This window comes from Arvicola amphibius, chromosome 15 (assembly GCF_903992535.2).
Source record: "Arvicola amphibius chromosome 15, mArvAmp1.2, whole genome shotgun sequence".
Taxonomy (NCBI): Eukaryota; Metazoa; Chordata; class Mammalia; order Rodentia; family Cricetidae; genus Arvicola; species Arvicola amphibius.
This window is the reverse complement of record NC_052061.1, coordinates 5,252,813-5,279,570: the sequence shown is the minus strand read 5'-3', so window position 1 is coordinate 5,279,570 and position 26,758 is coordinate 5,252,813. Positions and strand designations below refer to the sequence as shown.

The following is a 26,758-nucleotide window of genomic DNA, read 5'->3' as shown; positions in this document are numbered from 1 at the left end:
CTACTGGCAATCCTTAGGGCCATACATTATCTGGTTTAATATGAAATTCTCACATGGTCCTTACATGGAAGAGCTGGTTGTGGGGTCCATGTCCACACAGGCTCCTGGGCATTCCTGGTCCATGGCTCTGAGCTGTGACTACACATCACAGGCAGAGCTGTGCTTGTTCATGTCCTCATGTGCCCTGGAGCTAACCACTTACTATCCTAAACTGATAGTTATATCAAAAGGCTCCATGAGCCGGGCGGTGGTGGAGCACGCCTTTAATCCCAGCACTTTGGGAGGCAGAGGCAGGCGGATCTCTGTGAGTTCGAGACCAGCCTGGTCTACAAGAGCTAGTTCCAGGACAGGCTCCAAAGCTGCAGAGAAACCCTGTCTCGAAAAACCAAAAAAAAAAAAGGCTCCATGAGATGAGATAACAAGTTTGTACCCCAAAACTTGGCTTCATAGGCAACACTGCATATCACTATAGCCCAGAGAAAGGGTGCATGAGGGGCTGATTATTCTCTTTACCTTTTTTTTTTTAAGATTTAAGAATTCACATTTCTTAAAATGATAGTAAAATCAGCCATGAGTACTGTCATGAGCCTGTAATTCATGGATCAGATCAGGGACAGCCTTGACTACCTAGAATGTTTGAAGCTAGCCTGATCTACATGAAATCCTGTCTCAAAGTAAATAGGTAGATAGAAAAATAGATAGATAGATAGATAGATAGATAGATAGATGATGGATGGATAGATAGGTAGATGGACGGATGGGTGGATAGACAGACAGACGGATGGGTGGGCAGACAGATACAAAAGGTGAAATAACGAAAAAGGTAAAACTATAAAAGTTAACCACCATAACACAATCAAGTGTACAGGTCAGTAGTATTAAAGACTTTCACCCTGGCGTGCAGTCACCATCCTGCAAAGCTGAAGTTCTATCTCCAGCGAACAGTTCCTCATGTCCCACTTACCCCAGCTTCTGGCATGAGCAGTCCCTGAACCAGGCTCCTCCAGTTCTCCCTGTCAGTAGAATCATGCTGTATTGACCCTTTGGTGACTGTGTGTTTCACAGAGCCTGCTGGAGGTGTGAGATCTTCCGTTTCAGGCCAAGCCCAGCAGATGGGTCTCTACAGTAACTCCTTCATCTGCTGATGGGCACTTGGGGTGCTTCTGCCTTTCAGCCCCGCGCTGTGAATGTGGGTGTGCAAATGTGACTCTGTGCCCCGCGTTCAGTTCTTTCCTAGATCACCCAACTCACACCTTAAAATAAAACTTTCCAAGCCCCAAAGTAACATTTTAAAATTTGGCAGAAAATCCAGACGAGCATAAAGGAAAACAATGTTTAAAAAAATAATGCAACTGAACTGTAAAGCAGGAATGTTTTAAATAGCTCTTTTCCATATGACTAAATTCATTTGTGCATTTTGTACAAAGTTTAGAAAATGAGCCAGGCAGTGGTGACACGTGCCTTTAAAATCCCAGCACTCAGGAGGCAGAGGCAGGTGGATCTTGGAGTTCAAAGCCAGCCTGGTCTACAAAGTACTTCTAGACAGTCAGGGCTACACTAGGAAACCTTGTCTCAAACAAACAAACAAACAAACAAACAAGTTTAGAAAATGTAAAAACCAGCCGGGCAGTGGTGGCGCACGCCTTTAATCCCTGCACTCAGGTGGCAGAGGCAGGCGGATCTCTGAGTTCGAGGCCAGCCTGGTCTACAAGAGCTAGTTCCAGGACAGGCTCTAGAAACTACAGGGAAACCCTGTCTCAACAAAAAAACCAAATAAATAAATAAATAAATAAATAAAATAGAAAATGTAAAAACCAAAATCAAGGGCTGGAGAGATGGTTCAGTGGTTAAGAGCACGGACTGCTCTTCCATGGGACCTGGGTTCAATTCCCAGCACCTACATGACACCTCCAGTTCCAGGAAACCCAATGCCCTCACAGACATTCATGTAAGCAAAACACCAATGCACATAAAATAAAAATAAACAAATTATTTTTTAAAAAAGAAAAGAAGAGCCAGATGGTGGTAGCACATGCCTTTAATCCCAGCACTCAGGAGGCAAAGGCAGGCGGGTCTCTGTGAGTTCGAGGCCAGCCTAGTCAACAAAACAAGTGTCAGGACAAGCTTCAAAACTACACAGAGAAACCCTGTCTCAAAAAACAAAACAAAACAAAACAAAAAACAAAAAAAAAAACAAAGAAAGAAAAGAAAATCAAAGTAAAATCGCTCATGAAAATTCTGCCTTCTTGCCAGTGCCAAGATAGTCTACATTTTCCTTGTATCTCACTCTGCCTCTCCTCTCTTCATACACATCTTCCTTCCTTTAAATAAAAAAATTGGAGTTATAGTTAGGTATGTTTTGGTTTCATTACCTTTACCACATAACAACTTGTGTTAAACCTAACAAATACTGTTTAAAAACAATACGCTCGGACCAGGGAGACAAATGCGAACATGAGGGCCTGCATTCAGATCTCCAGAGATCTCCAGATCTGTGTAAAGCTGATCACAGTGGGCATCTGCAGTCCCTGCATCCCTTCCTAAGGAGGACGGGAGCTGGGAACAGTGGCGTTCCTGAACACTCTGCTCGGCTAGCCTGGCTTATGGAGTGGAGCACAAAGAGACCCTGTGTCAAACAATATAGATGATGAGGACTGTCTCCTACCTGCTGACTTCCACACACCCCCATATGTACTGTGGCATGCTCATGACACAGGGACACCCACCCCACACACAAGCACACAAACAAATAATTTTGAGCCGGTCCTGGTGGCAAGCACCTATAATCCTAGCACTTGGAAAGCTGAAACAGAAAGATTGCCTCAAGTTTGAGTCCAGCCTGGCTTACAAAACAAGACATTGTCTCAAAAGAAAAAAAATTAAAAAAAACATTAATTAAAAAAGAACTTTTTAAAAAAAATTTAATCTCCCTTTTAATGTAGATGACAATGGCAGAGCAGTACAGGATAACCTTTAACTCCTGATCCCCCTGCCTCCACCACCTGAGTAGTGAGAGTAAAGGTATGCGCTGCCACACCTGGTTTTTGTGGCGCCAGGAATGGAACCCAAGGCTGCATGCACTCTAAGCAGATGCTATTCCAACTGAGTACATCCTCAGTCCTAATTTTATAATTTAAAAATCTCTCTCTTCCACACACAGACACATAGACACACATACAGATACATGCATGTACAGATGCACACACAGACATACACACATACACAGACACACATACAGATGTACACACACAGGCACACACACAGATACACACATGCATACACACACAGACACACACACACAGACACATAGACACACATACAGACACACGCACACACAAATACACACACACACGGACACGCACACAGACACACACAGATATACACACACATGCAGACATACACGCACACAGACACACACAGATATACACACACATGCAGACATACACACACACAGATACACACACACACACAAAATCTTCCAGGCTCCCCATGGCACTACCTCTCCCCCAGGTATTGCTCAGGTATAGGTTGATGCTCACCTCAGGGGTCCTTGTTTGTGTCCTTCCATGACAGGTTGGAAGAGCCCTGGGTGGGCCACATCAGCTTACCAGCTGTGATGGAAGTCTGTGCCCAGGCCTCAGGATGTCTCTCTGAGTTAAGGTGAGTTCAGGGAAGAGCCCCTGGGAATTCACCACTCTGTGACGATTGCAGCCTTCCCTTAGCCTCAGTCCTCTAGACACTGGTGTTGTATCCCGTAGGTTAACAGCATTGTCACTGGTAGAGACTTCTGGCTAGGCCTGAAGAGCTACACACACTTATATAATATATACTTACTTGTATAGTCTTGTGCAGTAGGCAGGCCACAATGTCAGAGGAAGGAAACTCAGGATTCGAGGTCCAGGCAGGCATGGCTGGGGGTCCATGCTGGCTACTCAGAAGTGGCACCAGGGTGCAGTAACATGTTCTATGGATAAGGATGATGGGAGCAAAGTTTCGGTTGGATCACGTGTGGTAATGGATTTCACCACGGTGCTGGCTGCTCTCGGCATCATCTCCCATTTTTGAAGTGTCTCGCCCTTGTTTGAGGCTGGAGGATCCGTTGCACCGTCCCAGTCAGAGAGCAGGCAGACTCAGACCTAGTCAAGCTGCCAAAACAAGCGGCCATGTGTCTCACCACACCTCTTCTCTCCCTCAGCCTCTCCGAGACCCAGTGCCAGCTGTGGCTCTGGCTGGAATTTCCTCACCAGGAAGATAATTCCGAGGCCATGGCAAACAGGTGGGACCCAGCAGCAGGAGCCTCCAGGGAGTGGCTGGTTACAAGGCTCAGGAGGTGGCCCTGCTTGGGGCCAGTATTTCTCATAGCCCCTGCTCAGCATCTTCTGCTGTTTGGTCGCTCCACATCCTGGGAGGTCTGCTCCATCACTCTCCATTCTGCTCCAGCCCGACAGCCCCATTCCTTCTCACCGGTTTTCAGTTCCTCAAACACCTTGTCCTTTCTGGCCTCAGGCCCTTTGCACAGGCTCTTGCTTCTGCCCAGAATGTCTTTTCCTTGCCTTCTTTCTTCCTCTTGTATCTGGTTATACTTTTTAATATTCCAAGTCTCATCTTAAATGCCCCATCTCAACCGTGACTCCTGACAGCCAAGACTTGGCCAAGTCCTCCCCCTCTCCACCGTCATAGATGCCAGGATTGATGACCTCTCAATCCAAGTGTCATATTTTAGAAATTGAAATGTTCCCTCTTTTGAATGGATACAGCTCTGCATGCGTACATTCTGGGGACTGGAGCATGGAACGTGACTGGATCTCAGCCCCCACTTATCTCCTTGTCTGCATGCCCACCCTTGTGTAGTCAATGATCTGCCTGGGCATGCCAGCTGGACCACCCTTCCCAGTGATGCTTGTAACTGGGTAGTACACTCAAGACTTCCTTTAAGAGACATGTATTTATCCTGTGCTACGAGTGTGAAGGCAGGGTCGGGACTCCCATCTGCCGCGCACCGCGCCCCCGTGTTTGCGTTCGGTGCGCTGGCACCCAGTTCGCGAGATTCGGGCAAGGGGCAGGAGGTTAAAATACACAAAGACTCACACAGACAGAGAGACAACGACACCGGTCATCCTTGAATTTCCCAAGAATGCCCCCTTTATTGTGTTCAGGGGCAGATTATATAGAGATAGCCACGCCCCAGCCAAACCCACCAGAAACCACTCTTCTGCCATCAGGAACTCCTGAAGGTCTCGTGCTCAGAGCAGCTGTAGGCACTCAGATCAGAGGATTACAAGAAATTCAGGATCTGGGGTCTCACTGCTCCCAATACCCATCGTGAACCAGGAGCTCAGAAACTGTGGCTTCCCTCTCTGCTCCCAGGTTGGCTCACTGTGACCTGGGAACTGACCACAGTCTTCTTACGAGACAGTTGATGGAGACATGTGCCAGACTGCAACAGCTCAGGTTGGCACTTCCAACACTAGAGGTGGCTTCAAGTTCCTTGGTTACCCCAGTGTCTTCTCTGCCCCATATTCTCTGCCTCACTTCCCTGGGGGTGGGACTCATCCTTGGGCCAAGGGTCATAGACTCAGGGATGCCCAGGATCTTGTGGGGATCCCCAAAGTGTGTTCAACCTGCAGTCTTCTGGAAGATTCTTGGCCCTTTGCAGCTTGTCTCAGGTTAACTTCAGTGACGATGACACCACCAGGTCCAGGCTGCTGCAGAACCTCCTGCTGTCTAGCTGTGAACTCAAAACCTTCCGGTATGTGGACTTGCATTTTCACTGCCTGCTCACCTGACCTGATCTTAAGCTCTGGGCCCAGAGGATGTTGCTCCCTCCCTGCGCTAGGTCCCAGAGTCCTGGAGACGATGCTAAGGCTACGGGATCCTAAATGTGATTTTAGAGACACAGCCATACATCTAAAAATGTATTCCCAGAGCCAGGCAGAGGTGGTGCACACCTTTAATCCCAACACTTGGTAGGCATGGGCAGGCAGATCTACAAGATCTAGTTCCAGGACAGTTAGGACTGTTACACAGAAAAAAGCAAAAAAACCATAAACAACAAAAAACTGCAGACACTGATTGTTTCACTTGGTTAATGTGGTGTCTGCCGTGCTCCTTCGCTTGCAAAATTACTGTTTCTCTTTGTGATTGATACATGTATTGTAGGAAGATCACTTCAGACTGTTGATAACCAGGATATCCAGACTTCCATCCACAAATTTTTTATCATCCATTGATATGCCTTGCCTGAATTAATGATCAGAATGAAGACTGCAAAATGGAGCTTTAGTTTAGTTGGGTTTGGTTTGATTTTTGAGACAGGGTCTCAATATGTAATCCAGACTAGCCTGGAACTCTCTACCCTGGTGTCCTAGTCTCTGACTGCTAAGGTTACTAGAATGAGCCCCCATGCCCAACTCAATTGGAGGCTTTTGATGTTCAGTGCAACTTAGTACATGATGGAGGACTCTCATTGGTTAATAAAGAAACTGTCTTGGCTTTTTGATAGGGCAGGATTTAGATAGGTGGAGTAGACAGAACAGAATGCTGGGAAGAAGGGAAGTTAGTCAGACGCTTCAGGCAATCGCCATGCCTCTCCTCTCTGAGACAGTTGCCATGAAGCCAGCCACCAGGTCAGACATGCTGAATCTTTCCCAGTAAGCGACCACCTTGTGGTGCTACACACATTACTAAATATGGGTTAAAGTGAGATGTGAGAATTAACTAATAAGAGGCTGAAACTAATGGGCCAGGAAGTATTAAATGAATACAATTTGTGTGTTGTTATTTTGGGGCATAAGCTAGCCAGGCAGTCGGGAGCTGGGCGGCAGAACACAGCCCACTGCTTCCGCTACAGAATGGCACCCAACATGGGGCTCGAACCCACGACCCTGGGATTAAGAGTTCAGGACAGTCAGGGCTACATTGGGAGACCGTGTCTCAGAAAAGAAAATGAGAAGCAAACAAACAAGCAAACAAATCCTCTTGGAGCTATCAGATTTTGACCCCGGAAGGTGCAGAGCAGTATAGTGTCAGCTGGATAGTCCCACGGTGTCCAGCCGTGGCTAAGGGGAACTCGAGGACCCCCAGCTTCTGCCTCCAGCACACCTTGACTTAATTAGCCCAGGGCGGGGAGGTTTATGGAAGACAGGTGTCCCCTGCCCACCGTCCCCAAGCACCACTCCCAGCTTCTGTCATCAGTTTTAGACCTCTGGAGGCCTGGGCTCTCCCTGACCTGCCACTCTTTGGTCCCCAACAGACTGACGTCCAGCTGTGTAAGCACAGAGAGCCTGGTCCACCTGGCATCTGGTCTGGGACACTGCCACCATCTGGAAGAGCTGGAGTAAGTTGGGATGGCTGGCGAGGACAGGGCTGGGAGGACAACTATGCCTCGGGGAGGGTGACAGAGATGCTTCCACCTGTCTCTTGTTCCCTACCAAGTCTTGCAGTTCCCAGACTGAACACTGTGTTCCTGGGCTTGCCTTTACCCTGGACCCATGGGGTGTCTCTGGCTAGATTTGTCTTTGTCCCTGGGTTGGTACAGCACATTTGTCAAAATGGGACTTGGATCTATCTCTGCCTCAGTTGATGGTGAGTGCCAGGTTGCAGAAAGCACAAAGGGACAGCACAGTCTTCATAGGCTTATATGTCCCTTAAGCTATACGAAGCCTTCACCTGGGATGTCCTTATCTGATACATCTGTGACTGTCACCTCTCCTGCAGGAACCCTAGAGCTTGGCCCTTGGGGCCAGGAATGCCCTTGGGGTAGAGGCTCCACAGAAAGCCTAGACTATTATTCTCAGCCCCAGTCAGCCTCCCCAGGGCCAAGGGCCAAGGGACAGGTAGGACAGGTAGGCCTGGGGAAAGGGGCTACCCAGGGCACTTGTCTGAATGGAGCCTTCTGTTTTGTTCCTACAGTTTCTCTAACAACCATATCTGTGAGGAGAACATAGAGCTACTGATGGGAGCCCTTCAGGGGACCTGCAAACTAAAGAGGCTGCAGTAAGTAAGGGGAGGCTAATGGGGAGGAGGGTGAGTGAGGAGCTTCATGGGGGAAGAGGGTGAGTGAGGAGGTTCATGGGGAGGAGGGTGAGTGAGGAGCTTCATGGGGAGGAGGGTGAGTGAGGAGCTTCATGGGGAGGAGGGTGAGTGAGGAGCTTCATGGGGAGGAGGGTGAGTGAGGAGGTTCATGGGGAGGGGTGAGTGAGGAGATTCATGGGGAGGGGTGAGTGAGGAGGTTCATGGGGATGGGTGAGTGAGGAGGTTCATGGAGAGGGGTGAGTGAGGAGGTTCATGGGGAGGGGTGAGTGAGGAGGTTCATGGGAAGAAGGGTGAGTGAGGAGGTTAATGGGGACGGGATGAGTGAGGAGGTTCATGGGGGAGGGGATGAGTGAGGAGGTTTGTGGGGGAAGGGTGAGTGAGGAGGTTCATGGGGAGGGGTGAGTGAGGAGGTTCATGGAGAGGGGTGAGTGAGGAGGTTCATGGAGAAGGGGAGTGAGGAGGTTCATGGGGAGGGGTGAGTGAGGAGGTTCATGGGGAGGGGTGAGTGAGGAGGTTCATGGGGAGGAGGGTGAGGAGGTCAGTTGGGAGGAGAGTTAATGGGAATTCATGGGGAGGAAAATGAGTGGGGTCCATGCAGAGGAGTACATGAAACACACTCAGGATCCACTGTCTCCCCGTCTCCTCTCTGGATGTACTTTTGAGTCTCTGGATGACTTCTCCCCCACCTTTTATTCCTCTGCTGAGCTGAGTGTCATCAGGATGCTTGGTCTCTGGACACATAATCCCCAAACCAAAGCATCCCAGGCAGGACTTGGAGGCTTCCTTCTTTTTAAAAAACAGAACAAAACAAAAACGACAAGGCAACTAACTCCAGCATAGCTGGGTCCAGGGTCCGCTACTGGTCTGTGTTGCCCCACCCAGCACCTCCACGTCTTTCTTGGGAGCACATTTCTCCCCATGCTCAGTTGGAGACATTGCCTGAGCTCAGGTCACAGGCCTGAATGAGAGCTAAGGCCTGCGCTGTCCTCGACTTAGAGAGCCTGATGATTAAGATACCGTTACAGAATAGAGGACACAGACTCTGGGCAGAACCCTTCCTGTGCCCCTGGCACCAGCACAGTGCTTCCTCCCTTCCTCCCTTCTTCCCTCCCTCTCTCCCTCCCTCCTACATTATGTGCGCATGTTCGCACGCCTTGGTGAACACCCAGAGATCAGAGAGCAACTTTAGGGAGTAGCTTTCTTTCCACCATGGGATTCAGGGATCAGATTCAGGTCCTCAGTTTTGGCACCGAGCACCTTTACCTACTGAGCCACCCTGCCAGCCAACAGGTGTCTCTCAGTAACTCTCCTACTCTCCCTAGTAATTTGCAATCATCAAGTTCACAAAGGTGCCAAAAACAGCCCAATCCAAAACACAGTCCCATCCTGCATAGACCCAGCTTAAGCAATATCTTGTGAGCACATTTAACTTCATCTCCGGCTTTCAATCTGTATTTCTGATGACCCAAAATACACCCTGGCTATAAAAAGCTCCATAATTTCAAAAATATGTAACAAAGAGGGTGAAATCCCTGGAGATGAGCTCCTTCAGTAAACTTCCTGGAACTGTCAGTCTGTGAACTGTTTGCCAGACTTTTCTCCACATATGTGCCATACATAATTGAAAAACAGCCCGCCTTCCATCCCATAGCTATGACAGGCCCCTGGTCTATCTCTCCTAGCTCATTTAGAGGAAATTACTGAGGATGGGAGACATTAGGAAACCTTGGGCCATTAGGAAACCAAGCCCCACCCCACTCCTCCACGCCAGTCTTTCCACAGAGCTGTTGCTTGGGCTCTCCCCAGGTGCTCACTGCTTTCTTAGTCTTCTAGAATCTTCCAGAAGCTTTATCTGAGGGGTTAAAAACCCAATAAAGTCACTCATTGACTCATTCATCTGTGTGATCCTAAAGCCTTGGCCAGGGCTAGGGGTTGGTGGTCCTGTAGGTTGGATCATCATGCCCATCATCCTCAGTCTTGAGTCCCAGACACTCAGGCTGCTCCTTACTACTTCCTTCTCTGTTGTCTGGAAGAAGCAGATGGGTCCTCAGTGTACAGAAGCCAGATTGGTCAGTTTCATGTCTTCTGCCACTGACAGCTCCCCTCAAACTGAGCCAGCTTCTCCCAGCTGTCCTCACAGGATAGGGAGTGGACCCTGTGTAGAGTTGTGCCATCCAGGTGCAGTGGACCCTGCTCAGAGCCACACCACCCAGGTGCAGTGGATAGGCTCTACGTGGACCCTGCTCAGAGCCACGCCATCTCTGTACGATGGATAGGCTCTAAGTGGACCCTGCTCAGAGCCACGCCATCCTGGTACTATGGGTAGGTTCTAAGTGGTACAGTGGATAGGCTCTACGTGGACCCTGCTCAGAGCCGTGCCATCCAGGTGCAGTGGATAGGCTCCTGATAGACTTGCCTGTCTTCGTGGGCTGAGGCTTTGTCAGTTTTAGCTCTGATTACGTGTTCTTAAGAGCCCTAGCTCTAGGAAATCAAGGCAGCTGGCCAAGTCCTGCTGCCACATTGCCTTGCTGGTGCGGGCACGCTCTTCACCTCTCTAGGCTAAGTCTTCTCTCCGAGCTTTGATTTTCTGGGATTATGAGGATTAAGAGAAATGATGCACGGTGAGTGCTGAGAGCAGAGGCTGCGGGTGTCCCCTCGGTAGAAGCCTGACTAATACTGTTCTTCCCTTCGGGGCTCATGCTGGAGGCCTTGGAATCACCAGCCAGTGGGTAACACATGGCTGGGGCCCTAGAAAGGGGTCCTGAGGTCTCAGGTTCTATTCTTGCTGCTGCTGCTGCTGCTGCTTCCTCTTGTGGCCCTGAGTACGCCCCCTTCCTCTCTGGGCCTCAGTGCTCCTCATCCGTAGAACGGAGATAGCAGTGTGCCCACCTTTCAACATGGCCCCAGCCCAGTCTTTGGTCACTGTTATGTGATCTCTGTTATTGCTCAGTCTAAGCTTGTGGTTGAGAACGCAGAGTCATTATTTTGGGCCTTGTGACTCTAATTCTTGCATACTTTTCTGGGTACTTGCATACTTTTCTTTGCACCCTTCACATCGGAGGGCTGTGGGTGTGCGAAGTGCGGAGCCCTCACAAGTCCGTCTGGACGGGGCTTCCGTCTGCATCTCAGGCATGAGGAGGTCACCTGACCCCCTCTCTCTAGCCTCAGTCACGTTCCACTGGAAGTCTCCTCCCTGGCCTTGCTCATTCAAGGACTAAGTCGCATGACCCTACTGCAGCACCTTAGGTGAGTAATCAGTGACCCCTGGGAAAGAGTGAGAGGACCACTGGTCAGCTCTGTTGGGAAACCCTGGGCACACGTCCTTTATAACCCGGGTTGACTCCCTCCGGGGTCCTCCCTGTGCTCTCATTGTCCTTGCCTCCTAGTGCCGCCAGCTTCCTCCTGGCTACAAAGGTGACCTGGCAAGGTGGGCTCACTTTGGGAGCCCCATAAAAGCCCTGCCCAATGCCTAAAACGCTCTGTAGATTTGTGTTGAGATGAGTCATGACTGCGCAGGTCCAGGTGCCAGGTGCCGATTGTGTTTTCCATGAGCACCTCGGTGGTGACAATTTTCAGGGCCAGAGGCCACGCTTTGTGAAGTGAGGGACACCACTCCCTGCCGAGTTGACAAGAGAATGCCACAGGCATTTGGTTCTGTCATAGGCCCACGTGGCTCTGGCAGGGCCTGTGGTTAGCATACAGGAGGATGTGGCACATAGGATCCAAAATCGATCCCCTGCAAGGCAGTTGGCTAGACGTCAACATGAAGAAACCACCCTCATAACGAGAGGGCAAACCATTTCCCTGGGCAGTTTAGTTTCCTTCAAGTTTAGCTTAGCTCTTGGCTCTCATACAAGCAAGACCAGTCCAGATGCAGAAAAGGCAGTGGGGATATGATGGTGGTAGTGAGGGGTGGGGGTGGGGTGGGGCCTACTGTTGGTGGTGGTGGTGATGGTGGTGGGGGTAGGTGGGGGGTGGGAGCTGCTGCTGGTGGTGGCAGTGTTAATGATAATCAGAAAAAGCCCCTTTCAGTTAAGATGCCTTTAACTGAGGAACCCACAAGAGCTTGCCATCCTGCCAGACTCCCCTGGGAACTCTGTTCATAGGGTCCAGCAAACAAGGCCAAGCTGAGGATCGGATCATAGTGTCTGCTGCAGGCCCGGGAGCTTTAAGCTTCCCCACTTTGCCTGCCAGTCACTGTGAGAATCTGGCAGTTCAGTTTTCTTACCTGGGACACCGAGAGCCGTCATTGTCACCAGCTTCCTTTCCTCCAGAGGCTTTTATGAGTGTCATATGAGTTTCTGAATGGATTCGGGTTCGGCAGTCTGTAGAGTTCTCCATACTGTGCCTGCAAAGTCCCTGTGCCCCTCTGGGCCTGGATTCTGTGTTTCCAGGCTGAGCGGGAAAGGCATCGGTGATGATGGCTGATGTCTTCCCAACGCTCTTCAGAGCTGCTGACAGCGTGGAGGAGCTGGGGAAAGTTGCCTGCCCTGCCCTTCCCCCAGATTCCAATTTTGTCAGGATAAAATGATGGGGAGGAGGGGTATCTCTTCAAGTAAGCCCTTCACTGCTTAGTGTCTCCCTTCACATACTTCCACACTGCATAGGCAACTCCAGGGGAGAGCTTTGAACCCCCAAAGATGGTATGCAAGGCATCAGGAAAGATTTTAGGATGGCAGCAGGGAGACTACCCTAAACCAGATACCAAGAATTAGGAGTCTCATCCAAACGCGAGATGATGAAACTCTTGTACGAGCTGAGGCCTTTCTCTGTGTATCATAACCAGGAGGGCTATGGGCAAGCTGAGATGGGTGGCAAGCTGATGGTCCTTCATCTTTGTTTTCCTCCCCAAGCTTGAGACATGACCAGATTGGAGACGTGGGAACCCAGAACTTAACGGCCATCTTGCCAAGGCTTCCAGGGCTCAGGAAGTTAGAGTGAGTCACAGCCCTTCTGAAAAGAGCCCGCAGGGACAACACCATGCTCCTGGGAGACACTGGACCCTGACCCAGGCCAGCACCGGAAAGGGGAATCTCTCCCAGCCTTGTTGCTGGGGAGAGGGAGTTTGTGATCTCCTAGGCCCTGTTCTCTGGGTCTTTGTGTGTTTCATCAGGATGGAGTCATAGCTGTATCTCTAGTACAAATGTCGTGGGGAGGGATGCAGGAGGAGAGGGTCCAATAACCTTGCCTTCCACAGCCTCTCAGGGAACAGCATTGGCCCAGCAGGGGGAGTGCCGTTGGCAAAGTCTCTCATCCATTGCAGGTGCTTGGAGGAAATCATGTGAGTGTCCGTCCAGGTGGGGTATCCCACAGGCCGGCTGGCCCCCTTGTCCCTTCAGAGCAGGGCTGAGCGGGGCTTCTGAGCTGGCTTCCCATGCTATCCCTTCACCCTTTCTTCTTTCAGACTGGGCAACAATGCTCTGGGGGACCCCACGGCCCTGGGGCTGGCTCAGAGATTGCCCCCACAACTGAGGGTCCTGTGGTAAGTGTCTTCCTGCCAACCGCGCATACAGAGCAGTAGAGAGGAGACCCAGGAGAAGTGTGATCCAAGCAACCCATAGGTTGAGCAGCTGAGCCTGAGATTGGAATGGCCCCTTCTCTGCTGCTGCTTCCCAGTCCCCAGATTAAGCTTAATGTTGGCCTTACCCATTGTCGCTGTGAGCCCCTAGCCAAATTTCTGTCCCTTCTGAGTTTCAGTTTCCTCATTTGTAAAAGGATGTTACCAATCTAAGCTTTTCTACCTAAGAGCAAGTCACTGAAGGTGTTTGAATTGATGTCGGCAAAAGGCTGCACGCAAAAGCTACAAGGGTATTGTTCCATCCTCTATAGGTCAAGACCAGGGCTTCCTGAGTTCCAGGCAGCCCTGGGGCTGCGATTCTTGTATGTACCATTTTCTAGGAAAGGTCTAAGACTAGAAACAGGATGGAAAGCTTGACTTCCTAATACATGAAGAAGCCGAGGCATTCACTGGGACAGGGTCAAAGACCAGCTAAGGTTGCTGCTACAGTCAGAGGCACAGTTGAGAATGTGAGGCTAAGGGAAGGCTCCCAACCCCAGAGTTGGCCCCAGGCTCCTCTTACCTTTTCCTTTCCAGTCTGCCATCCAGCCATCTGGGTCCTGAGGGGGCTCTGCGCCTGGCCAAGGCCCTGGAGCAATGCCCACACATAGAAAAGTTCAGGTAAGGTGGGGCCCTACCTGGGCCGAGAGACAGGTTGGGGAGGGTCTGGGGCAGTTCTGACTCGTATCTACCCTGCCCCACAGCTTGGCAGAGAATAACCTGGCTGGACGTGTCCCACATTTCCGCAAGAGTCTCCCACTGCTCAGACAAATTGAGTAAGGAGCCTTCCCTGGTTGTCTGATGAGATGGGACTTAGAGCTGGGGGTGGGGGAAAAGATGATTTTCTTAACCTCCTGGCCCTGGCCAGGCCAGTCTGGTCCCTCCTGCTCTCACTATGGGAAAGGGGGTCCTGTTAGCGGTGGCCCGTCTCAGAGGGCCATCACCATTCCATCCCAGCCTGATTTCCTGCAAAATCGATGACCAAGTTGCCAAGCACCTTGCCGCCAGCCTCATGCTCTGCCCAGCTCTGGAAGAAATCTTGTAAGTGCTTGCGAGGGCCCTGAGTTGGGAAGAGCAGCTGCCTCGGGGGCTGGCCCTGCCTACTGTGTGCTGGAGTTGGCCCTGCCTACTGTGTGCTGGAGTTGGCCTTGCCTCTCAGCTGGTTCTCCACTCTGGAGATGGGAAGCCCTATCTTGCCCTCCCAGTCTTACCCCCATGTACTCCAGCAACACAGGGCAGAGCCACTGGACTTCTCTTCCCTGTGTTGTGGGAAGGGTGTTGGGCCACATGGTCTGCAATGAGTTTTTGTCTTTGACTTCCCCTTTGGGGTGCTTTTCATGGTTTATGGAGACTCTACTTGTGAATAGCTATTGGTAATGCAAAAGGTAGAAGCTGGTTGACAGTCTCACACACACACACACACACACACACACACACACACACCCCAACACACCAGCTGTGACCTCTTTGGTCATTCCACTGCCTCAGACCTCAGTCTCTGGCAGCACTGTGAAGGTGTCAGGCCTGACTGCTGGGACTTGAAGCCCTAAGTGTTGAGCAGAAGAAAGTTCCAACTCTCAATGTACAGGGCACAGAGCACCAGAGGGCTTCTGGGTCTGCGTCCTGAGGAGTTTGGGAAGATTTGTTTTTTCTGTCTTGGGGATAGAACTCATGCATGTCAGGTGAGGATTATACATTGAGCTATATGCTCAGTCCTCAACATTCTTAGTTCTTAATCTTCCTCCATATGCCACAGGTCAGCACTCGCTGACTTTGAACTCAGTTACCAGTGACCCTCCCCTTTTAACCAGTGGGAGCAGCGCAAGGAACTGAGGACCCCTGGGAAGGACCTCTGGGAAGGACCTGGGTCCCCACTGGAAGCTCCATCCTCAGTAATACTGTATTCAGTCTCTTCAATACTTTCCCTTCCATCACACGGAGCCTCCATGGACAGTCGAGACATATGCTTCCATTGAAGATTAGTTTCTTAAAGCAAAAACACTGTGGGGGAGGTTTAAAAATATGACACATACTATCACGTGAGAAGCAGACATTGCAGCAAGGTGCTTGCTTGGTGTGCATTGTGTCATATTGTGGTTTCTGAGGAACATTGTTGCTCAGGAATTAGAATAGGGTGGGGCAGGTAGGGAGGAAGGAACGACCTGTGCCCTGAGAATTCTTCAGGGGTAGGTGCTGAGGTGGCTGGCTGAGAAACCCCTCTTGTGCCTGATTCTGCTGGCACCTAGGGCTCCCTACTGCCTTCCTTTTACCTCAGTGAACCTCCTGCCTCTGAGCTCGCCCCTCCTCCACTCTGCAGGCTGTCCTGGAACCTCCTGGGTGATGAGGTGGCTGCTGAGTTGGCCCAGGTCCTGCCACAGATGGGGCAGCTGAAGAGAGTGGAGTATGACACCCTTGGATGGAGGGTGCAGAGGGGGACCCCCATCCTAAGCAGCCCAGGGGTTATTGGGCTATTCCTTCCTCCCAGAAATCTGTGCAGGGTCTCTGAAGACTCTGGCTGATCCCAAGTCCCTGCCAATCTTAGTTCTTCCCATGCTCAAGATGTCCACCTTTCTACTGCCCCACCAGGAATCAGAGTCCACTGCTCGATGCTGGCAGTGTGGGAGGGGGTGGCTTGCCTGGGGTGGGACGTAGAGAAGGAAACCCCACCCCTGGCCTCATGCTTGCCCCTCTTTTCCTCTTCCCCTGCCCCTGTCAACTGCAAAGCTTGGAGAAGAACCGGATCACTGCATGCGGAGCCCAACTCCTGGCTCAGGGGCTGGTCCAGGGCTCCCGTGTGCCAATCATTCGGTAATGAAGGGCTGGTCCTTGTGGTAGAAGGCCACAGAGACCTTACAATTTGGATCAACCCCCTGTGGGGAAAGGCAGGGCCTGGGCTGAGAATTATTCAGAGAGACTTGGACTATCCCATTAGGAATTTGGTAGCCAGCAGACCCGAATCAAATCCCAGCTCTGCTATTTGCCAACTGTGTTGTGTCTGTAACTTCAGGTCCCTGAACCTCAACTTCCCGACCTGGGAGGGTGGTAAGGACTAAAGAATGGATAGAGCAGAACCCGGGACATGGCCAGCTCTCAGGGGGCAGCACCATGCTCAGGTGACTGCCTCCACTGGGTGGCATGGGTGGATGCCTCTTCTGCTTTAGGCCTTGATCTTTAATCCTGTAGGTAGGTTAGGAGCAGAGCCAAGAGGATGAGGGGACAGCTCTGGAGCTGAGGCCCATGTCTATGCCCACAGGCTCTGGAACAACCCCATTCCTGCCGATGTGGCCCAGCGTCTACAGAGCCTGGAGCCCAGGTTGGACTTTGCCTTCTTTGACCAGCAGCTCCAGGCTCTTTGAGGAATTGATGGACCTCTCAAGACTCTTGGTACAAGCCCAGTGACAACCACATTTCCCACCAGGGAAAGGGGCTCAGGAGAAGAGCCTCAGTTGGTGCCCAGCATCCTATGAATGCCCCAGTGGGGGAAGAGTACGTTTGTTTTATCACGATCCTTAGGGAGAACTTTCTTGGGACTTTGACTAAAAGAGGACTGTACATCATACATGACATGTGTTACCAGTGGGACACTGGCACAATGAGAGTACTATGATGTCATATATGACAGGGAAGGCTATGTATGGTGCACTGTGACCAAGACACGGAAGGTCATACTCACGACAGGGTAGGTCATATAGGTGGCATTACATGGAACTTATAGTGAGCGTGGTATCTGGTCAGTGGTTCTTAGCACCGTAAATGGTGGTGCATGTGATCAGGAATCCGCCTATGACATGCTGCCTATATCACATAACACTCAGCTTGCCAGGGGACCACAGGCAAGTTCAAGACCTAATTTATTACTATTTTAAAAATGTAAAACTAGGTGAATAGTATAGGCCTCATAGCTGTTTGGGAAACTGAGGCAGAGGGATTGCTAATTTAATAAGATCCTGTCTCAAAATGTCAAAAAGGACTGGTATACAGCTTAGTGGGAGAGTGCTTGCCTAGCATGTATGAAATCCTAAGCTGAATACTCAATATCTTATTCTTCCTTCCCTCCTTCCTTCCTTCTTTCCTTCCTTCCTTCCTTTCTTTCTTTCTTTCTTTCTTTCTTTCTTTCTTTCTTTCTTTTTTTTTTGGTTTGGTTTTTCAAGACAGGGTTTCTCTGTAGCTTTGGAGCCTGTCCTGGCGCTAGGTCTTGTAGACCAGGCTGGCCTCGAACTCACAGAGATCCGCCTGCCTCTGCCAACTAAGTACTGGGATAAAAGGTGTGCACCACCACTGCACAGCTCAGTATTATTTCTTTAAAAGTATTTATAAGTGAATCTGGAGCAGCTAAGTGATAGCATTTCTGCCCTGGGCTGGGAGGGAGAGAACTGACCGGCTCAATAGCCTACAGTCAGGGCTCTGGGCATGCCGAGGACTCAGCATGAAGTCCCCTCCTGCCAGAGCTCGGTTCTCCCTTCTGTTAATTGGTAGCCCTCCCCTCCAAGGATTTTCAGTCCAGGCTTAGGAGTTAGTTTGATCTTGGGACAGTTCAAACTCACCTGTTCTTTCCTGGTATAAGGGACAAAGCCAAATATAAGGGTCCAGGGATGGGTACTTTTAGGACATTAGGCAAGACCACTGGGCCCACCCACTACCTCAGCAGGATTCTGAAACCCCTTGAGGCTCTGTGTTTTTTGTAACTTCCAAGAGGGGGAAGGATAACCTTGTTACACTCCAAGTTAAACGATCAATAAATGCAGACAGTCCTCCCACCTGTGGCTGGTGTCTGATATGTGTCTCGCTACCCTGCTGCAGTCAGAAGTGCACCACCTCTGTGCTGTGGACTGCAGAATTGGAGAGATGGCCCAAGTGCACTAGGATAGGCAGTGGTGGAAGTTACCGGTCATGTGACCACCGGTAACTCACCATGCCTCACCAGCCACACAAGGCTGTTTTCAAAGTTCAGGTGATAGAAACAGGTTTGTTTGACCGACGTAATCCTTAAAACTCTTTTCTGAATTAATGATCAGTATTTAAATTTGGGGACTTGTATGTAAAAATCTCAACTCTGGCTTCTCAGGAGCTAGTCTAAAGCCAGACAGAGTAGCACATGGGCTACTTAGGGAGGAGAATCAGAAATCCAAGGTCCTTCTCTGCTACATTTTGAATCCCAGGATAGCCTGGGCTATGAGAGACTCTATTGGGGCAGGGGGAGGGCCTACTCCAGCCCACCCACCCGAATGTCCAAGGCTACTCTGATGAAGCAACATGGATGTGACCTTCAGATGGAGCACACATCCCTTGGGCTGCTCTACAAGGTCTCCCCTGTCATCTTGACTCCTTTGCTTTTTTGCCTGGCCCAGAGTGAGGCACATTTGGGACATGGTTGATAATGGGATGTGACTTGGCCTCTTGCTACCTATCTTGGCAAACACACACACACACACACACACACACACACACACACACACACACACACACACGAGTACACAAGAGTAGGTCAGAAAAGCAAGATGAACAAAGTCTCTGCTGCAAAGACGTTACGTGCTGATTACATGACATCTCCCTTTCTCATATAGGGTTGAGTACCATAAAGGGTGCAAAGATGTCATAAAGGGTGCAGAGATGCCATAAAGGGTGTGGATATGTCATAAAGGATGCAGAGACAGAATAGCCCCTACTCTGAGTGCATGAGTCCCTCCTTCCACCACATTGTGAAAACCCAGGCCAGGAGGGTGCAGTTATACTTTGGTGCCACTAGAGGGCAGGCTGAACCACCAGTGATTTCCCTATGGCCCTCACCAGGAAGGCAATGGGACCCACAGGAAGTTAGTTAATGCGAGAGGCTATTCCCATGTGGCAATTGGGATGTCAGAGCATATTTGTGGCTTGCCAGGATGACTTGGCCCTGACCTTTTTGGCCCTCCACATTGTCTCCGGCATCCCACCATGCTGAGGAGAAAGTCCTCCGGCCAAGTGCCAAACATATCTATCATACCAGGACACCCCTATCAAGCCAGAAACGGGGCACACCTGTTGCCACCCATCACAATCATGGGCGGGAAGTTAGCGGGAGTAGAGGATTCAAGAAGTTCACTAGGAAATCCTGGGTCTAAATTCTTGGGAAGTTGCCAGGTCAGCTAGCAGGAGTGTTGTGCTGACCCCTGTCTGGCCCAGACTGAAGACAGAGTCGTCAAATTTGAGAAAGAGTCAGGCACATCCACCAAAAGCACCCGGGCAAGGGACGTGCACAGGGTAGTTCCCAAGAACAGGGGGCCCAGAACACAGGACACTCTTTCTTTCCATCTTACCCTTTTCCGCTTGGCTTTCCCTCTCTGATTCCGCCCAAGTTCTAAACTCCAACCATCTCACAACAGTGGCCCCAGAACACGCCACGGACGGCTGGCAATGCAGAGCTGGTTAGGCCCACCGCAAGTCGGTGTGCCAATTTCTTGTTCTTTTCCTTGAGAAACTCCCTTTCCTACTGCCTACCTGCTTGGGAACCTTGGCAGGTTTTCGTCTAAAGCTAGTGGGGTCCAGTGTCCCTGGTGGCTTCTTCCCAGGGTAGGCTCAGTTTAAAAAATGTAGAGAGAAACAAATGAAATCCAAAGAGGTGGTAGGCCCGTGAAAGGCGCTTTCTCTAAGAGGTAAGGATTGTGGCTCGGCCTGGGAGCACCTAAGTCTGCCTGGGAGAGCCTCATGCTGCTGGTCACTTGCTCACCATCCTAGGTGTTCAGATGGAATCATAGCTACTCTTTCTGTCTCAGACCTGAAGCCTTCCTGCTTTGTCTGTCCTATCCCCCAGCACACACAGCTGTCTGTGAGCCACTGTTTCAAACTGCCTTGGGGAACTGATGAGAAAGCTCCCTAAATGGGTCCAATCATAAAATACTTCTGTGAGCAACGAATGTGAGGTTCCAACTTCAGCAAGCCTGGAACTGGTGTTCTGCTTTTCTGAGAAGCCAAAGGAGAACCTGGGAGTGGGAATTCAAGTAGCCTGCAGGTCCTGGTGTTCTGCAGACAAGGAAGTGAAATGGTCCTGCACCCCTGCTGGGTTCTGTTTTGACCAGCCAGAGCAGGCCTCATCCAGAGTTTGCAGGAAAGACTTCTCAGTGGCCAGCTTGCTGAAGATGACCAGGCAGCCTAGGTCCTATAGCCTGGTCACCAGTAGGTCACACCTCCATCACCAGTGGGTGGACAGCTGTCATCAACCGTGGAAGAAAGCCCTCCTTTGTCTGTGGCCACACCACCCTGCACGTTCCTGAGCTTATCTGAGCTTGAGAAACTTTCCCTGTGACTCCAGCACCGCTACCCAGACAAAAAAAAAAAAAAAAAAAAAAAAACCTGCCTTCACTGAGCCCAGGTGATCTCAGACCCAGGAGACTGAGGCAGTGGTACACACATTATAATCACAGCTCCCTCTGTCCCCTCCCCTCCCACACACCTGAGGCCCAGCCAGGTCCTGGCAACGGGATGCCTTTGACTCACGAGCACAGGGAAGGGTGCGAGCAATCTGGATTACCCTGAGCACTTTGTCCAAACAAGCAGCACCCAGGAAACAAACCCTAGGAGCAAGTGCTGTGTCAGGCATCCCACAGGGGCCTCTTAAGGGACTCAGGCCTCCAACTGCACAGAAGATTTCTCTGGGCTCCCAGTGCAAGGCAAGTGTTCACCCCCACTTTTCACCTCGCTTCTTGCGTGCCGTGTACGACACTAACCCGGGGCAAAGCCTTGACTCGTGTTTACCGACCTCCGCCCTTGGCTCTAAGGTAGCCTTATTGAGATGGAACCAATGCCTGGCACTTGGGTTTCTCGAGTAGTACAACTATTCATCAACATGACAAAAAGCTTGAGTCGGGCGCAGACAAGGAGGACTTCCTCCGGCTTGTGGTTTTGGCTCAGGGCATGTTCACTCCATTGCTACTGGACATTCCGGGAGGTAGAACATCACACCTTGAGGTGGTGAGAGGACAGAGACTTGGTAGAAAACTATTGCACCACGGACAGAGGGAGAAGACACCCTCAAGGATGTGACCTGGGTGACCTTCCTCAAACCAGGCCCCACCTCCTGAGGTTTCCATCACTTCCCAATAGGGAGTTACACAGTGCCTGGCCTTTTATGACGGGCTTCCTTTGAGGCCACCTGTACCATAAAGTTTCAGTACTTTCCCCGGGCGAGCAATATTCCACCGTGTGGACTGTATACTGAACTTCCCCTTACCAACAGTTAATACATATTGAATCCTTCCCACATTTTGGCTCTTGTGAATCATGCTGCTACAAACATTCATGCTCAACTTTTTTGTGTGGGTTTACATTTTCATTTCTCTTGGGTAAGTTGGTACCTAGGAGGGGAATTGCTGTGACCCCTGCCCTTGACGCTCTGTCCTCCCCACCAGGGCCTAGTGACATCTTTTTCCCCTCCCCTCCCCCCAGACATTCTTCTGGGCTTAAAAGAGTGCTGGATAAATGATATGGTTGAGTTGGGTCTCTATGCCAATTGCCTTTAACCCTGGACTTTTCATCTATCTATCTATCTATCTATCTATCTATCTATCTATCTATCTATCTATCTATCTATCTATATCTATCTATCTATATCTATCACCTATCTATCTATATATCTCTATCTATCTATCTCTATCTATCTATCTATCTCTATCTATCTCTATCTATCCATCCATCTATCTATCTATCTATCTATCTATCTATCTATCTATCTATATCACCTATCTATCTATCTATCTATCTATCTATCTATCTATCTATCTATCTATCTATCTATCTAGCTCTATATCTATCTACCTGTCTACCTGGACCTGGCATTGCTCCCCAGAGACCAGCAGCGTGAGAAGACCTATCTGCTCCCCACTTTCTACCCCATTGTCTGAAGGGCAGTGAGATCAAGAAAGGCTTCCTGGAGGAAGTACAGCTGATGTCAGCTTTTAAGGGGTCCCGCAAGTTGTTTTGTCCCAGAGCTGAGCAGAGGGCATCAAGGACTTTTGGTGCAAAAAGATTAAGGAGAATCTGGAGAAAGGCAGGACGCTCCTGGAACAGACAAGCAGAGAAAAAATCTCTATGCCCTGGGGCTGCTTGGTGGGGGCCCCTCTAAGGCAGCAAAGTGACTCAGACAAGAGGGAGTTCGTAGCTGCAGCGTGAGCCTCCACGTTAACCCTCATCTGTCTGGAACAGAAAACCTACAACTCAAGCGCCAGGCTTTAACCCTTACCGGCGCAGTCCGTGCACACCAGGACCAAGGGCTTTAGCCATGCCCATGAGATCGCTGAACAGCCATGCCCCCACCTCCCCATGGAATCTGGTTAAAAGAGCTTTGGTCCTGATGTTCAGTGGTTAACGTGCTCAAAGGGTACAAAATACCACTGAGTGGCCACCAGCTGTCCAGCGACAGAATAGTCCCTTAAGAACTGGTGTCTCTTCTGGGTCAAAAGCGGACTGAACAGAGGAGAGGCCTCGGCTCCGCGGAACTGCTCTCCCGTTGAGCCCAAACCCCAGTACAAACGTCTTTATCTCGTCTTTGTCACGGGAATATGTGTCATCTTCCCAGTCTCTGGCAGCAAGAAAACGCTATTGAAAGAAAATAAATAATAAATAAAAAAAGAAGAAAAAACACTGCAATTCTAGTGCCGCCCCAACAGCTCGGGGAAGCAAGCTCTGGGCGTCTCCCCGAGGGCTATGCGCTACACCCCACACTCTTTGGGGTGAAAGCCGCCGGCGGTGCCCCGGGGTCCAGGGAGCCCGGCGATCGCACCCCGGGTTCCCACGTCTTCAGTCCAAGAGCAGCGCGCGGAGCTCCGCGGAGCCTGACGCCTAGAGCGGCGGGCCCGGGGCTGGGAGCGAACCCGCGGCGTCGCGCCGAGTGGCAGCCTACTGCGTCCAGGTCCTCGCGGGCCACCAGCCGGGAGCGGGACAGGCTCCCGTGCAGCCGGGAGAGCCGCCCCTCCAGGAAGCGCCCGCCTCGCGCCCGCTTCCCGCCCACATCCTCCCTCGACAGGAGGGAGGAGCCCGCGCCGCAACCGCGGCCCGAGGAGGGCCGGCCCCAGCCCAGGCGAGCGCACGAGTGGGCACGGCCGCGCGGGCAGCGCCCTGAGCCTGTCCCGCGTCGCCGCCCGGCCGACAGCACAGCGCGCGGGGATGCCCCGGCGGCCCAGAGCACGTTGAGGGTGCGGGACACGCGGTGAGTGGGGCCCGTGGCGGGCGCGGCGAGGGTGGGCCGGGTACTGCGCGCGCCCAAGTTCGGCCTGGGGCTCCGAGGGGAGCGGGTTCTGCTGGAGGGACTCAGACGTCCGTGGTCGCCGCCCCCCGCAGCACGCCCGGGTGACTCAGCTACCACCCGGCCACGCGGGGGCGCTCGTTTGCGGGGGGGTCGGTGGCTGGGTGGCCTCAGGGACACTGGCTAGCTGTTTTTTTGGGGGGGGGGACACCGTCTTTCTCCGTTAGATGTCTAGAGAGCGTCCGGGGGATGGCGCCCTATTGCCACCAGCACAACCGCAGGAGGCAGGAGGCAGGAGGCAGGAGGCAAGCGGGCCTCGGGACTCTTGAAGGGGGCACCCCTTGACCCCACCCTGACCCCAACCCGGCCCTGCTCAGATGGGCCCTAGGGCCGACTGTCTAGGCTCCAGCCGGTGAGAAAAGATGGGGAATAGTGCCGGGCAGCTTTCCAGAAGTCGGAGTGTGTTTGCAAACTAGTTTTTGCGCAAAAGCTGTCTGGCACCTGTGTGTTTCAAGGGTTGGAGGAGGAAGCGAGAAGCCCTTCTTCCTTCCTTCCCATCCCTGCAGCGATGCTCCTGGGAAAAATAAAGGAAACTAATTCTCCTCTTTACTTCTCCCCTCCCCTCCCGAATCCTCACCCTACCTTTGGTAGGCAAGCTAGTCTTTGGATAAGGGGCTACCTCAAAAGGGGGGTGGGAAGTGCCCAAGGTCACAGGTGCCATAGCAGTCCGGACTCGGTGGCCCTTTGAAGGGTCTGCCTTGCTCTCTGATTCTTCCTGCCCCATGCTATTCTGGGGGAAGTGGCAATGGTATAAAGGTCTTTGAGGATTAGGCCAGCCGCCCTTTGTTTTGTCTGACCGTAGATCTCCATCATGTCGGGGGTGTGGAGTTGTCACCCAGAGGTGGGAAGGGGTGTTATTCTGCCCTTTGAGGCATCTACAGCTTCTGTGGTTGGTACATAGCGATGTTGCCAGGCAGGGTTCCAGCTGAGAAGCCCCCTAGTCCAGGGCCAGGGTCCTGCCTTCCTGCCTGAGGAATGCTGGATCCCTCTGCCTTTTTCCAGGTTGCTGAGGCAATAGTATAACTTTCAGAATACAGCTTCCTCACCTTGGAGAGCATGACCCGAGAGGGGACTTGATGTGGGCTGGTCAAAGTGGAAGGGCCTGGTCATCCTGCCATCTTGACAGGGCAGCTGGAGAGGATAACCATCCAGACATATGCTGTCCAGGAGAGACGATGTAAGGTCTCCAGGGCTTGAGGGTTGAGCCAGGGTCAGAGGTGCCTCCTCTGTTCTGTGTTCTCTGACCTCTGGTCACCTGGCGGCGACTCCCCCTGGTGAGCTCAAGAACACTGCTCTCTGAGTTGGAAGAGAGTCCTTCTCCCACAGGAAGAGATGCATTTTAATTGTCATTTCTGGTGTCCTATGGAGAGCCCCCCCCCTTGGGGAGCTGTGAGAGACCTGGCCTTGAACACCTTGTTGTGACCAGAAGTGGGATGGTGGCCTCAATTGTGCACCTCCAGTTCATCTCCAGGGCCACTTGGAAACTGACCAGGCACCAACACGAAGGAGTGAGTTTGTTGCCACCTGGCAGGGGGCCCAGTGAGCTCTGTCTGGGGCTGTCCCGAGATGGTGATCCAGCCTGCTGGAGTGGGAGGGCTCATCAGATGCATTTCTGCATGGAAAAACCAGGACAAAGACTCTGGGTGCTTGAGTGCTCCTGGCCTCCGGTGCTTCCTGCCTTCATGCCTTGACACACACAAACACCTTTAGGCCTGGGTGTTTTTCCATCTGTGAGATGAGGTAATAGCAGCCCATTTGCAGAGCTGTAGGGGGCTAGGGCCAGGAAATGGCGCCTGTGTTCTTACAAGTGGGGAACTCTTCCTGAGGGTCTCTGATTATATTCCAAGCCCTCCCCCAACAGGACTACATGAAGAAGAGAGTCAAAGCGGAGCCTCAGTTTCTCTATCTGTATAATGGTGAGGTGTGCAACCTCTGCTCCCTTTTCTTTCCGGGTAATTGTGCGTTTCCTTAAAGAGAGTTGTGAGGATCAATTTAGATGACAAAGGTGCCATGTGCCAGCGCTGTGATTGGTGCGGGAGGCACTTGGGAGCAGTTGTCATCCCCATTGTTCTTGGGAATATTAGCACACTCGATTCACATAACTGCACTCAGGATCCCTTCTGGGACTTGGGGGGGGGGGGCGCTTAACCACCTCTCTATGCAGAGATGAGTCCTGGAATCTAGACATTGGCCCTTCTGGGCTGTTCTGGGAACAGAGGCCTGGGTAAGAAGGTTTCGCCCTTCCAACGTGTGAACACTATTTGAGGTGGCCCATTCCATGTGGTTTCCCCGTCTTCCCACCTGGAACTGGCCTCACTGGGCTCTGAGGCCTGAACAGAAGACAGAAAGGCACTCTCTGGTAATTGCACTCCTATCTAGGGAGAGAGCGAGCATCTTGGCCTGCTGAGAAGCTCCTAGCGATTCCAGCCTTCCGCAGGAAGTATCCTACCCCTCCCCTCCCCGACAGGCTGGGGCCACAGAGGCAGGAGCAGAACACCTCTAGAAAACAGACATCCCTAGTTTGCAGCCAGCACATGGCTTCAGAAAGGTCAGTGTGGGCTCTGTAGAAGCAGGAGGCTGGGTCACCCTGCCATCCAGACAAGGCAGCTGGAGACGGTGACTATCCAATCATGTTCCTCCCCTTGCCATCCTGGAGAGACAATTTAATGTTCCCAGTGCTTGAAGACTGAACCAGGACTAGGGGTGCCTTCCGTGTCCCTTGCCTTCCTTTGCCTCTCAAATCTGACTTCTGTGGAGGTCAAGGAGACTCCTGTTCAGTGTGTCACCTCCAGCCACACTGTTGTCCCCTGGAATCTGAGAGGAAGAGACAGGAAGGAGAGGGCATATATATCCCTGTCCCTTTACCTTACTTTGTTTTCCCCAGGTGTTTG

The 26,758-nt window shown here is 51.5% G+C and overlaps 2 protein-coding genes across 5 annotated transcripts in view; both read left to right on the top strand.

Moving 5' to 3' along the window:
• Nlrc5 (NLR family CARD domain containing 5) overlaps positions 1-17,669 on the top strand; it is a 78,068-nt gene extending 60,399 nt beyond the window's left edge. The window contains 16 exon segments of the mRNA XM_038313150.1: positions 3,574-3,660; positions 4,196-4,276; positions 5,368-5,451; positions 5,657-5,749; positions 7,253-7,336; positions 7,912-7,995; positions 11,197-11,280; positions 12,888-12,971; positions 13,232-13,315; positions 13,439-13,516; positions 14,129-14,212; positions 14,296-14,367; positions 14,549-14,632; positions 15,909-15,992; positions 16,316-16,399; positions 16,845-17,669. Of these exon segments, the coding sequence (XP_038169078.1) occupies positions 3,574-3,660; positions 4,196-4,276; positions 5,368-5,451; positions 5,657-5,749; positions 7,253-7,336; positions 7,912-7,995; positions 11,197-11,280; positions 12,888-12,971; positions 13,232-13,315; positions 13,439-13,516; positions 14,129-14,212; positions 14,296-14,367; positions 14,549-14,632; positions 15,909-15,992; positions 16,316-16,399; positions 16,845-16,947 (1,354 nt within the window). The 3' untranslated portion in view covers positions 16,948-17,669.
• A 5,941-nt stretch (positions 17,670-23,610) lies between these two features.
• The window catches only part of Cpne2 (copine 2), a 48,265-nt gene continuing 45,117 nt past the window's right edge, over positions 23,611-26,758 (top strand). For all 4 annotated transcript variants that reach the window (XM_038312600.1, XM_038312598.1, XM_038312602.1 and 1 more), the window contains exon 1: positions 23,611-23,771. The gene's annotated coding sequence lies outside the window, so the exon portion shown is untranslated. The remainder of the gene's footprint in view (positions 23,772-26,758) is intronic.